This window comes from Podarcis gaigeae (genome assembly GCF_964106915.1).
Source record: "Podarcis gaigeae genome assembly, chromosome: 7".
NCBI classification, from domain to species: domain Eukaryota; kingdom Metazoa; phylum Chordata; class Lepidosauria; order Squamata; family Lacertidae; genus Podarcis; species Podarcis gaigeae.
Window position 1 is genome coordinate 48899133 of NC_139683.1, and position 14482 is coordinate 48913614.

Sequence of the window (14482 nt, forward strand, 5' to 3'; positions counted from 1 at the left end):
CATCATAGTCCATCTGGCTGTGTTCTGGAACCAGCCAAATTTGAATTCTTAATTGTGGGTATGTACAGATGTTGAGTGGTGGTCTCTATAGAATAGCAGTCACTACATTTTGTTTAGATGTATGACTTTCATCCTGGATTGAGTTGACAGGAAACTGTTCCCAGTCCTTACTGGCTGAAAAGCAGTGATGCCACTAACCCAATTCTCTTCACCTTCTTCCAAAAGCAGTTTTAAAGTGTTTTAAACCTTTTAAAGAGGTTATGAATGTATATTTGATTCCTTAAATTTACATGCAACATTTTAAAATTACAAAAGGCTAATTGCATGGAGGAAGTAGCAAGATAAGACAATTAAATCAGTGTTTGATTCACAGTCCAGCAAGTCTGTCAGATGCATTGCCTAGATTGGCAGGTGGGGAGGAAGATTTGAAATGTAGAGGAGGGAACAATGCAGCAAGCTTCAATTTGCATGTATGTTTGTGCACAACATGTATTAACTTTTGTTGTGGTTCAGCCAGGCACAGAATGAATAGGCATAATCAGAATTAGGGAAATGAAAGAGGGCAATGAGAAATAAGCAGAGTTTGGAAGCATGTTGGTATTATGCTAAATAGTTTGCTCTAATGGCCTGTGTTGACATATTATTTTACAGACATATTATTTTGCAGTCTGTTTAGGGCCCAGACTTGCCAGCTCTGTACCAGATTCCTTCTTTAATGGATGAGCAAACATGCAGATGGGCATAGAGACATTAGACATTATGAATAAATTTGGTCAGTGTATTAAAAAAAATATATCCAAGAGAATACGAATATGAAGTAAATGTTAGCCATTTATTTCAGACATGTATATGACACAATATTGCAAGATGACATAAGATTTTTTGTTACAGGGTAGTCCTTTACAGGTAATAAAACCTGTACTTTAATCCATGGATCAAAAGTGTACAAAACACACCCGTTTGCCTGAGATAAGAGTTTGGGGGGTTTTGCAATCAGTTCTATGTTTTATCAAACTAAAGCCACGTCAACAACTGATCAAAATTTATACTGTACTATAATAAGCTGACATTAAATTTATATACAATGGCACAAAGTTTAGAGATCCCAGGAAGAGCATTAATTTGCCACTTTTTTGCCATTATAAAACAGGGAAACCACGGTTATTTGCATGTGGTGAAATTATTTTTGAGTGTTGATTTTAGACTTTGTGTTAACATAGTTTTGTTCATAACTATGGGCAATAAGCTATGAGGGCATTAACACTTGACGAAGCCCATTGTTTATTCAGTCAGAAGGGAAAGCACTGGAGTTTTACTAGCCATATAAAGTGTTTTTAAAGCATGGAATGGTGATTATCCTTTGTGACTGTGGGAAAAATAGTCCACTTGCATTTAAAAGACGTGGATTAACAGAAGACTCTGAAAAAGAGTGGCTTCAAGATGTTAAAGTTTAACTAATCTGCATTAAGTGCTTCTTCAGAACTTTCCCTGAACGGTGGATCAGTTACTCCAATCTGCATTTGTGACTATGAGAACAGACCCATGAATTTATTTATTCTAGATTCATTAATCCTACCTCTTCTCCTTCATTGGCAGGGATATAGAAGATATCCCCGTTCATAGTAATTCGCCAATCTGTTGATACAAAATATATTTTAACTGAGCAAAATTATATACATTGAAGATAGAAAATGGGAAGTAAACTGTTAAAGAATGATGTTGAAGATAGCACTATTTTGTTATCTTCCCCAAGTAGATGTGCCATTGATGCTCTCCCAGATCAAAATGGCAAAAGGGAACTTTTTAGCTGCTTTGCTCTGGGAATAAATGTCTTTGCATTGGCCACTTAGGAAATCTGTAGATTTTTCATCTTGTTGGATAGGGCATATAAATAACGGATAGGGGGACGTGAACCTCAGTTTGGTTTAAACTTGCTTTTTGAGTATAATTAAATTATTGATTTGATGCTATTTTTTCTTGCTATTGATGATATATATTTCTTTTTGCAAATAAAATAAAAATAGATGGAAGATAAAAAATTTCTAGGTCTGTTTTCCCACTGCAGATTATTTTATACATAGTGTTGTGGTAGATTAATTGTTAGATGACAGACAATGTAAGTCTATTGTCTTTAATTTGGAACCACCCTCTAGTCTTAAGTTACTTTAAATTGCTGCCATTATTTGTACTGCACCAGTAGTTATTAGCATACAGTATTATTAGTAGGTAAACTCTTGGGTTAAGTATATGCTTTGAAAGAAACTTGTCTTTAAAAAAAAAGTCTTAAGAGCAGACTTCTTGTTTTCTTCATTAAAGCTAGTCATTCAACTAGTTCAGCACAGGGGAGGAGACAGACGCCTACTGAAACATTTCAACTCATTATTCACAGATAGAATAGAGCCCTGCTATTGTGCGAGAGAGAACTATATTTTTAAATCTTTAATATGAACAAACTATTGGCTCCGAGGAACTGTAAGCAGAAGGGAAATAACTAGTAGCACTGATTTAAAAAACCTTGGGCAAGTGCTAGAGTACGACTTCTTCTTTATTGCATTTATATACACTGTGCTGTATGATATGGATTCTGTAATAGTTCTCATCTTTTTTCTTGCAGAAGATTACATTTGGGTTTCATTTACAACACTCCAATGCAGGAGTAGGGCAACTGGGCTCAGCTGGCAGGCCAGGTCCCAACTCCCCACACCAGAGTGGCTCACAGGCCACTTTGACAGGTCAGTGGGTCTACCCACCTGTCAGTTACCTGACATCAAAGGTCACGTGTTTCCCTAGGAAACATGTTTCTTGCCCATGTGGCAGGATTTCAAACTACACGGGCAAAGGAGGCATTTCCAGCAAGTGGTGATAAGCTAGTTGCCAATCACAGCAATCTCCACTTTGGGCAGGGAACTCCATAGTCCTGTCAACTCCAGCAGGGCTTTATGCCAGCTGATTGGCACTAACAGCAATCCTTGCTCCCAAACAACAATTGGGAGTGTACTTTAAGGTTCCAGATACCAAATATGAACACAGGAACCACCTTTGGATCCATAGCCAGTCATCCCACTTCATAAATTGTCCTTTCACTGACTTGCTTTTTTCTCTTTCTTTGTGTCTTTTGAATTGTGAACCTGCTGTCTCAGAAAATACTTTAATTTGTTGGACAGAACTAAGTATTATTATAACATTGTTCATTAATGTGGAGCAAGCATGTTGCTTGTTCCACAAGCCCTAAGATGTTTGGAATTCCTAAACAAGCCCTCTGCCATTCTGCATGACAAATTACTTTTGAAACTGAAGGGAGTGTCACATAAACAGTTTTGTGAAATGGCAACAAGAAGAAAAATAGCACAGAACCAAAAAACAGGGCTACTTGGTTCTGTTAGTGTGCCTTGGGATGGTATTTTCTCAAACAGAAATTTTCTCACACTGCACAGGAAGCAAATTGGGCAGGTTGTGGTTTTTAGCTTTAGAAAAAGGGACCAGAAAGTCAGAGTTAAGCAGCCTTTTTACTCATGTCCATCTTTTGCTAAGATAGAGCCTGTCCCAGGTGGCTTTGGGTTTCTAAAAATAAAAAATAAAACTGCAGAGAAGAATATCACAAATCTCCTCATGGCATCCAGTTTGAGCCTTAGTTTTTTAAAATAAAAAATGGAGTAAAAGTTTTGCTCTACTGTTGGGTGAGTACCTACAGATTTTGAACAGAAATCCTCCTGTTCAAAACTATAATACTTTAACTTAGTATCCTGCTTCTTCTTATGGTCTTGCCAATAAATATCTGATAGAATTGTGACCAAGGGGAATATCTTCATGGTTCCACCTTTCATCATTATACAGTGCTTTCAATTTTTGTCTCTCAAGTGCAGCTTAGACAGGGCAAGGATGAATTTTGTTGAAACTTAATGGTTGGCCTTCACACATTAGATTCAATTCAGCCCAGTGGGCTGAAACGGCATGTAGCATGTTGTGAACCAAGCATGAGAAAAGTGTAGTGAAATGAGAAACTCCTTTCCCTTGCCCTACCTTAGTGGTAGCAAAGAAAAGCACAAATGCCTTTTATCTAAATAAGAAACAGTAAAGACATTTAGTCAAAATGGATGAATATATTGTTTTGTTATTTAATATGCTTGTATTGTAAGTAACAGTTTAGAACACAAGTATCTATAAATCAGAGTTGTTGTTTTGTTAACTTTCATTTTGTATCTGCGGGGAATTCTCTGTATAAAAGATGACATTGCACTGAGTTGAAACCTAAAATTTTTGAATTTCCCTCTTTTATGGTTTCAACTTTCATAGAATGTATTATATGAATATATGTTTTATTTCCAATGGCATATTTCATTAGACATTCCATAGCCTTTTCATTGTTGCACAACCATCAGCTAATCTGTGTAGACATTCCCTTCTTGTGTTAGATTGTGTATGTATGTATTTGTATGTTTTCACCAATTAAATGGTTGCATGTGGATCTTGTAAATTCACTTTCAAGATAAGCTTGAAACATTTATGCAATCATTAGTAAAAACCCTAACAGCAAGAACAAATACTTTACATATGTGCCAGAGTGTGCATGAAGCTGACAAAATAATAGTCTTGGAATACCCATTATAAAACCATTTTTGATACTCAAACTCTAAACACATTCAGGAAATGGTGCATAATATTGCTCAACATCCCCAGTCATCATTTTAGCAAATGTGTCAGGTTTAGACTTGCTTGGCCCCAAATTACCTTTTATCATATTATTATATTTCATAAAGTGGAATGTTCTAAATTAGAGTTAGAATCTGGACTTTATTTTTAACTAAATGAAATATAGTTTATGTATAATACTTGGACTTATGAAGTAATATTGAATGGTAAGATAAAGTTGTATCAATTTTAGATGTGATTACTCTTAAGTATGTTCTGCCCTGTTTTCATATTGTGTTTTTTATTTTTAAAAGTATGTGTGAAAATTTAAACTCAGATATATATTTTGTGCATTTCTGAACATACTTTATCTTAAAATGCACATTTTAATTCATTTTGATACTTTTTTAAGGATAAAACTATAACATTAATATAAAATAAGAGCATGGTATGCAGTACAATGTCAGTGAAAGCATAATATGTTTACTCATTTATATTTGCAAACAGGGATTGGAACTGCTCATCTCTTTTTCTTTCCCCCAATACTTTCTTAGCTTTTCTTTTTTATTATTTGATGCATGTTTGAAATTGATTGAATGAAAGACAATTCTCAAAATAGTTGCACATGGGCTAAAAATGAATGCCATCCCCCCCCCCAAACCCAAAATGGCAACACTCTTCATCATTATTTGAATGTACATTAATTTGTGAGTCCAAGTGACCTTCCACCGGTTTCTTGTTTGTCTCTCTCTTGATTTTATGTATATCTCTTTTGATTTTCACTGTGCAGCAAGCTTACAAAATTCTATAGCTTTTGGAGAGTAAGAAACATACCTAGGTTTTCTTGTTATTCTAAAATCAGAAAGCGTTAGGAAAAGACTTTTCAGCAGTGATAACATGGAAACCAATCCCTCTTCCTAGTTAACTGTCCTAGTTAAAGGACTGTCTTAAGTTTGTTATGAATTTAGGAGGTGGGAGGACTTTTTTTTAAGTAAGCAAGCTTTGAAATTGAACAACAAATGTAAAAATGAATATCTGTAAATTAATGTTGAGTTTTCTAAAATGAATCTATGCATTATAACCTAATGCAGAGATCAATGCATTAGAACCTAATCTAGAAACTATAAGTGTAACAGCATTCCCATTTGGCTGATTGGGACTAGAGAGTAGAAACCTTTTGCTATGCTGGTATGTTGTTAGGTGGATTGAGAGCAGGCAGTAGTGTAGTGTGGCCAGACTCAGGTCAGGTTTTTCCTATTTTCTTACCCCCCTACTCCCCGCCCATATCTTCCCAATAATGGATTGGTGCTGTGGATGTGGTGGGAGATGTAAAAATATTGATTCCAGCAGAAGTAACAGCAATTTCCCTGGATTGGGATGCCTGTGAGTTGTGTTGTTCTGCATTTGCATTATGTTCAACAGTGCTGTGGTAGACTCTACTGTTCAATAGTCTGCATTGTATGAGTTTATTTTTCTGGGTCTGTGACTCTCCCCACCCCACCAACCCTTTTCCCTATGATGTAACCAGGTCATAATGGTGAATGTCGCCTCACCTGCATCAAATATATCATTAGTCAAAAGAGAGAAAGGGAATAATAGGGGTGAATAGAGTTATAAGAATGTATCGTTGCTTCAACAATTCAGCTCTCATGACAAATCAGGAAACATATTGGTGTGAAATTCCCAGGATCCCTTAGAAGACTCTGTCCTCTGATGGTTAGGGGGTCAATCACTCAGCAGTTATGTTAAGTCTGGAGTCAAGTGGCTTAGAAAGTCTTCACCTGCCAGTGAAAGGACAACAAGGAGGAAGCAAGTCTAAATTATCCAGGAAGGGAGCTCCAAAGTCTGAGAGCAGCCACTCAGAAAGCCCTCTCCCATTTACGTGAATACATCCACACAATACAATATGGGGTGAGATATACTAACCTTAGTATCCACCCAGGCCAGAACACAGATAATTAAATGTAAACATATATTTAACTGGGAAACATAATAATCTGGAACAAGTAATATTAATAGTGCTAATAGCCTAAACTAACATACCGTTACAGTTATCCTAGGTCTCTATACTTTCATTTTTATTGCCATCTCATTCCCTCTCCTCTCTGTCCCTACAGAACTATCCTAACTCTTCACCTGCCATTCTCAGACATCATTTCCCACCTCACACCTACTGTGACTCACACTCTCTTCCAGTCCAACATTCTCTAAATGAAACTCCACCCATGGTAGTATAGATTCTATTCATGTTGTGTATACAATAACACTGTAAACACCACAAATATTAGACTCATTGATGCTGAGACTTGCCAGTAGAAGTATTGTTTCCTCCAATTATCGTTGCTAATATCTAATAATGTGTTATATATTTATTTAGAAGATTTAAAAATTTTCTAAATTTTTTATAGTGAAACTGCCTTTCACTACAAAGTTATAGGACAGATTACTACAATAGAAAATGCAATTATAAAACAAATAAAATCATTACAATTATAAAATACGCAAAACCCATTCCAAATGAGCAGAACAATATAAATTCAGCAAAATACTTTAATTAATTAATTAATTATTTAATTAATTAACTAGCTCTTCATTGTTTATTTATTAGACTGGGAGACTGGTATGCATGTTTCCCCTTCTCCTTAAAGGGCGCTTGAGGATCAGGCTCTCTAGAAATCTTTAGAGATGGGAATTGCTAATTAAAAGATTTTAGTCTTGTACTTTGTGTCTATTAAAGCTGTATTCAAGAAAGTTAACAACACTTCATTTAAAATGCAATAAACCTATGCATAAGCAGTTCACAGATTAGCCTCATTACTTGAAACTTTTACATTTTGCTGACATGGAACTCTCATGATAGGAGTCATTTGCATAGGGAAGCATAGTACACCTTATGTTATCTCCATCATAGTCATAACATGTTGCCCTAGCATAGCTTTATGTACTTCAGTTACTTTTGGTGAGCAATGTTCATGTGTTGTGAGTATAGCATGCTCCTTTATTCATGTAGATTAACTTGTGCTTTCTAGATTTTTGATACATCCTGTGGAAGCAAGACATTGTTTTCAGTGGAGCTTGCCTCCATGTTAGCACGCTTAAGTCAGATCTTCAGCTGGAGATAGGCAATACTTTTAAAGAGATTTAAAAGTAGTTCCACTTCTCACAGTTGTGCATACGTGTTTGTCCTCATCACCTGTACAGTCAAACAGGGGTTTTTTTTGGGGGGGGGGGATATAAAACCTGTAGACAAAAGCCAATGTAGAATGAGTGTACACACCACTAGCAGACATCCTACTTTCAAACCATATTCAGCTATCTCAAAAATACAATAATCTAGTTTTAACATGAGTTTAAGAGAACTCTGATATTTGGAGGTTTTTTTTGGAATATTTATCCAATCTTAAGTCCTTGTGCCCCACAGGATTCCACTGGCACAGTGAAACTTCTTTTTCCTCCCCCCCCCCCCAAATCTGCTACAGAGGGTCTCCCGCCCTCCAAAGCCAATTTTGAGGGCACGCAATGGCTAGAGAGGACAGGAGAGGAGGCAGAAGTTCTGTTACATGCGCAGAAGTCCTTGGCACCAGTAGAGCTGCAATGGATATGGCCCAGTAGTATCATCTGATTATTATTATTTTTACAAGTTGGCTGTATGTAGCTTTTTCCCCTTTGGCATTTTCCAAAATCAGAATACAACCACCAGTCTGCCCAAGCAACACAGAAATGCTGGAAAACAAGAAATATGGAGGGGGTTACATTTTCTGTATCTCCTCCTACCCAATTATTGACACATCTGAAGCAGCCAAGGATCCAGGCTGAGAACAGATTTTGCCCAAGGCTGCCAGGATTCTTACTTTAAATATATACTTGATTTAACATTTTAAATTTAATTATACTTTTACATTTGTTGCTCGAACGTGATGTTGGGCTGTGATTGATGACACGTAGAAATTTGGCTATTTGAAGTTCTGCAAATTCAAATTTGGCTATTTGAAATTCTGCAAATTAAAATCTAGATGCATGAATAATCTTGTTTTTTTATCAATTGGACATTTTACTATCAAATAAAATAGAGCCCCTAAGAACATAAGTAACTTTTTGATGACCTCCATAACCTTCAAGTGACACACAGACTAGTAGATACCTAGTCTCTGATCCATATACAGTTTTTTCACAACATGTACACAGTCTGAGATGTGCATGTTATTATCAACAGTGCAAATGAGAAAAGGCCTGAAAGCCCTCTGTGTGTATCCTAATATGTGTATCCTAATATGGACACAGGGCACAGGTCTACATGTGCAGTTCCTGATCCAGCAATGGAATCTGTGTGCAGATTTTTCATTCATTTGGAATTAGATCTCACTGAATATGAACACAATGCATATTTGAAGTGTCTTTTCACTGTGTAGTTGTGTGTCTCAGTGATGTCTGTCCTGTAGTTCTGTCACACCTGTTAGAACCTTACTCCTTTGTCCTGCTGATCAGCTCAGGAACTGCCATGTTTTACCTGTACAGAATATATCGATTCAGGAGCTTCAGGCTCAACTTGAGCAAGAGGTGAAACTTCGCCAAGAGGAGCAAGAAACATTTACAGAAAAGATAATTCAGGTAAATGCATAATGTGGTTGTTGGAAGAGACCTTTGTCTGTTTTTCTGACTATCAGAAACTCCTTAGTTTGTGGTAAGAATTTAGAAGTTGCTTAAATATGTTTCAGTACTGTTTCATAGATAGTTTTGTTGTGGATTGGCAGACTTGTGGAAATACAATTAAGAGAAAATTAATTGGTGTTAACCGGAACTATAATTCTGGCTTTCAGTCATATTGCCAAGATGATAAATCTCAAAGTTACAAGGATCTTTATAGATCCAGAGATATTGTATGCTGTAAGGCTCTGCAGTTTTCCTACTCTCTGTAGCCCAATTCTACCTCTTGAAAATGTTGTAAAACTCACATAGCCCAGGAATCTAATGAAAGGAATGGCCTCTGAAAACAGTATTATTATTTTTTGTAGGGTATGTTCTAGAACTATTTTTGTGCATTAAAATTATCTAGTTTGTTATTGGGTCGAAATCAATTGACATGGAGATTTGGCCTCTGTTACATTTTTACTCCTTTCTTACAGCCAACTAAAATGCACATGATTATGTCAATCAATATTTGTTAAAAGTAAATCCTTCAGGATCAAAAGTCAGGATAGGACTTAAATCACCTTTTTTCCCAAACAGAAACTTACCACAAAGTAGTTTTCTTTTTTTCTTTTCATTGTTTCATTGGTAATATTTGGCAGAGATAAAACAGATGTGAAAGTAGTAGACGTGACTGCGTGGCAAATATGCTTTCCTACTGAAGCATAAATATTCTAAAACATGGCAACTCTGAGATTGTGGACTGTTTTATTTCTTTATTTGCTGGTTAAATAGCCTGGGTAACCCCAGGCTATTTATTTGGATATATGCAGATAGCATACAATAGTAGCCATGTTCTCCATCAATAGGATTTCTTCTGCTTCCAATGATGATTCCCTTATTGTTTTAGCAGCATTGGTCCTGGAAGGCAAGTAGCTCTCTCTCCTTAAGGCAGAGAAAGTAATATTTCAGAAAGGAGAAAGGGAGAGGAACGAGCTATAATTACTAAAGCCCTGGGTGTCTTATAATGACTAGTCAAAAATAAATTTAGCAAAGGCAATTCACATACAGCAGTAGCAGGGTCAGGGTCTTATGGTGAGCCTATTTATTGAAAGGATGCAGTGAAGAGAACATAGAGCATAAAAATGTTTATGCTGCACAAGTCTGATGCAGCTTGTTAAAGTAAATGAGCTGTGTATTTCCTCAGTAGATTATTCACACACGCTTAATTAAATTAAGGCTACAGCCTGTGTTCTTCAGGTTCCTCAAAAATCAGATCTGCTGCCAAACACAGTTAGCTGATGATAATTAGAATGAGCAACCTTGGTTTATCTTGCCCAGATTTTAAAAACACACACAAGAATGAACCCTCAAGGGCGATATCCTGTTGATGTTGTGCATGGTTGTTCTGTTCAAAGCTGGAAGAAGACCATCTGCAAAGCCTACGGAGGAAAGACTTGGAGGTGCAGAGCTTAACTTTGCAGAACAAATTGGAAGAGAAGACCTGGAGCCAGGAGAAAAACCTGATGCATCAAGAACTCAGGCATTTCAAGCAGAACACCTTTCTCCTCTATGCCAAACTGAAAGGGTTGCTGAAACAGTGGCGACAAGGCAAGAAATTGGAGGAGCAAGGAGAGGATGTTCTTAAGGTAAGTGTCCCGTGTCATTTAATGGAGTGAAACTACAAGGAAAAGTGATGTGGATAGTTCTGCTAGGAACAAAATAGATTTTAAGAGATAACCTTGTTTCAAGTTCAGAGCAAGGTGTCAGAGCATCCTGAACTGTCGTATTGGAATCAGTGTCACATTGATTATAGAGCAGAAAAATGCTGAAGTGGAATCCGAAGCTACCTGTCTCTGGTATTTATTTATTTTTTGAAAGAGATTTGCAGTGTGGGCCTAGCTGTACAGCTATTCTCAATTACCTGTTACTTATCTCTACATCAGTCCTGTCTGACAGAAATCTGTGAAGCAAATCAATAGCCTTATAGGCCGTTCTCCCTCACCTGACACCCAGGGTCCCAAGAAGCTGGCACTGAACTGAAAAGATTTACAATAATCAGTCTATTAATAGTTTCAGATCAGTTTGGGGGTAATAGCAATATTGTGCATTTTCGGTAAAATCTGCTCTGAATAAGGAAAATATGTTTTGATTGTAAACTAACAGAAGAGCCCTAAAGCAGCATTTTGTGAGGAAGTAGAAGTGGTTGTCATTCATTTTGTTTTCCACCCTCAAAATATTTGGCTCTATCATGAGTGAACTGTTTTCTTATGCAGCTCCTAAATAATGTATTATAGAAAATAGGAAGGAAGAGAAAAGCATATTGCTCTTTGAGACTACTCTACTAAACCACCTCAGGAGGGGGAAATTACTGTTTGAATCCAAATCATTTAGTCTCGCATGTAGCTAACATGTTTATCATGTCTGCTATGTTCGTTCACATTTGTTGGCTTTGTACTAAACTAGATATTTACATTATCAAAAGTGAGAAGAATATGTTACCTTTTGAATGAGACAAGGATTTGAGCTGTGGAATTTTACATTTTTTAAGCTTCCATATATGCTATAAAATTTCCATCACTATTGTAGTGGCCATATCACTAATAATGATGATTTATAATGCCTATTGTATGCATATTGGCCATAATGGAATTAGTCTGCACTTAATATTACCATGCCAAAGCAAAATCTCTTCAAGATTTTAGACACTGTTTAATATTATTAAAATTAAACAAATGGCATGTTTAAAATAGGTATTGATCTTCTTCCTTGAATCTGAAATATACATTTGCCATTGCACATTTACAGCTTGAACCAAAGCTATGTGCGCTCAAAGCCTTCTTCCCATTCCAACTTCATCTTCTAAGAAATGAAGAATTCCTTATGGAATAAAGTCATGGAAGGGAATGAGGAAACCCTGTGCATGCAGTGTAACACATGTTTGTTCAGAACTTCTGGTTCCAAACATTCAGACAGCAATGTTATCTTTGATTTTATTCACTTGCTATTTTAGTTGGAACACCTTGAGTCCCTGCCAGAATTCAGCTTTCAGTCTGAACAAAAGCATGATGAACGGGACGAAGAGGAAGAGGAGGAAGTGTTTGGACTGGCAGACTACTCCCAACATTCCACCGTGGAGATAATGGACCATGGACCACCACTGCAGACTGCAGAATTGTTGCAGCATCAAAAACAGGTACCAAGGCAGGTGCTTACTGTGTCTGATACTTACTTTCCTTGGATTGTATTCAACATTAATCATACTCCGTGTAGACCCACTCAGGTTAATGGACACTGCTCACTTAGGTTCATTAATTTCAATGGGTTTACTCTGAGTAGAACTTGGTTGGTTATAATCCCTCATGTTCTGGAATATGTAAACCTCATTTATTCACAGCATGCCAGTTATCCTAATTACATAGTGATGTTAATGTGTTTCACTTATTATGTTTATATTAATCAGGAGAAAAAGGAATGATATGATTGCTGGTGCCTTTCTGACTGATACTTTAAATGAAATATTCCATTTCCTATCATGGCTTATTGCTCAGAAACATATATATTTGTCTGATGGTTTGCAATAACTACAGGCTCACCACCTAAGCATCATAGCAATGTACCATCTAACCATTTGTGTGGGGGGCTTTTTATTTCATATAAATAATTAAAGAAGAAGACATGTGCTTTAATTTATTTAATGAAAGATAGATATGATGCAAGAAAACCCTTTTACTGCAATGGGTGCTTTTAAAACAAGCTACATAATGTTAATATCTTCTCCCCCCACCCCAAGTGGATTGAGAGGTTTACCTATTTTGAGCCTGACCTAGATTCATATGCAGCATTTGGGCCTCAGGAAATACCAATAGATACATTAAATCAGCAGTGTGGTTTCCAAAATAGCAGCAGTGACTTGGGGTGCAATGCAGAGCCTTTAAAAATCATTGGCAGTTTATCCAATGCTCTTTGATATAAAGTCTTTGAAAAGGCTCTATTTCAGGATGAATATACAAGTCAGAATTATGTATTTAGAGGGGAAGTAACTCACTGTTTAATAAGATATTCCAAAGGCTGTAAAAAACAATACTATCAATACAATGACACTAATAAAATTCAATAAAACGCTCAAATAAAAACAAACAATAATGACAATCAAATAACTATTTTAGACAGCAGTGACAAGCAGCAATTACAGCACTGATATATTTAGCAACCAAAAGCTAATTTGGAAAAAAATAAAAAGATCATACTTCCAGAACTGGTGGATTTCTTATGGGAGGTGGTCTGCAATTTTCTGGCTGTAATGAAAAAGTCCTTCTCAGGCATCCTAATGAGTAGTCACCATTCCCCATTCTTGGAGTGCTTTAGGTGTAACATCATTTTTAGTAAAATTGGCAGCTGTTGCTTTATTTACTCAGAATGCACTGCATTAAGCACCTACTAATGCATTTTTTTTCCTGCCAACCTAGCAAAAGCACGTCAAAGTGCAAGTAGATAAATAGGTACCACTCCGGCGGGAAGGTAAACAGCATTTCCGTGAGCTGCTCTGGTTTGCCAGAAGCGGCTTAGTCATGCTGACCACATGACACGGAAGCTGCATGCCAGCTGCCTCTGCCAGTAAAGCGAGATGAGCGCCGCAACCCCAGAGTCGGTCACGACTGGACCTAATGGTCAGAGGTCCCTTTACCTATTTATCTACTTGCACTTTGACGTGCTTTCGAACTGCTAGGTTGGCAGGAGCAGGGACTGAGCAACGGGAGCTCACACCATCATGGGGATTCGAACCACTGACTTTCTGATCGGCAAGTCCTAGGCTCTGTGGTTTAACCCACAGCGCCACCTGTGTCCATGGAGGCTAGCCTTGGTGTATTTTCACTCTGCCTATCTTGTAGGGTGTCACCGCAATGCAAAGCACCAGGGCACATATCCTTGTTTTTCCTCAGATTTGCCCTTGCCTTCAGAGGAAAGTATTCTTGTAGTGATCACTGGATAGCTCAGTTGTTTAGAGCATGGTGCTGATAAATACCAGCTTCAATCCCCACATGGGACAGCAGCATATTCCTGCATTGCAGGGGGTTGGGCCAAATGATCCTCAGGATCCCTTCTAACTCTACAATTCTATCATTCTGTGACTCTGTAGAGGCAAGATCTAGCAATAGCCCTACATCATGAGAAAAGTGAAACAAAGGTCCTGTTTGACTTTTGAACAAGGAACCTGGATTTTTGA

General features: G+C 37.1%; 1 protein-coding gene across 11 annotated transcripts in view; it reads left to right on the forward strand.

Moving 5' to 3' along the window:
- MTCL1 (microtubule crosslinking factor 1) overlaps nucleotides 1–14482 on the forward strand; it is an 89282-nt gene that overhangs the window by 56966 nt on the left and 17834 nt on the right. For 5 of the 11 annotated variants that reach the window (XM_083746727.1, XM_083746732.1, XM_083746729.1 and 2 more), the window contains 3 exons: nucleotides 9145–9237; nucleotides 10674–10904; nucleotides 12269–12451. In XM_083746727.1, coding sequence (XP_083602853.1) covers nucleotides 9145–9237; nucleotides 10674–10904; nucleotides 12269–12451 — 507 coding nt within the window. Of the gene's footprint in view, nucleotides 1–9114; nucleotides 9238–10673; nucleotides 10905–12268; nucleotides 12452–14482 lie in introns of all 11 variants that reach the window. The other 6 variants (XM_083746734.1, XM_083746725.1, XM_083746728.1 and 3 more) reach the window with 2 other exon arrangements.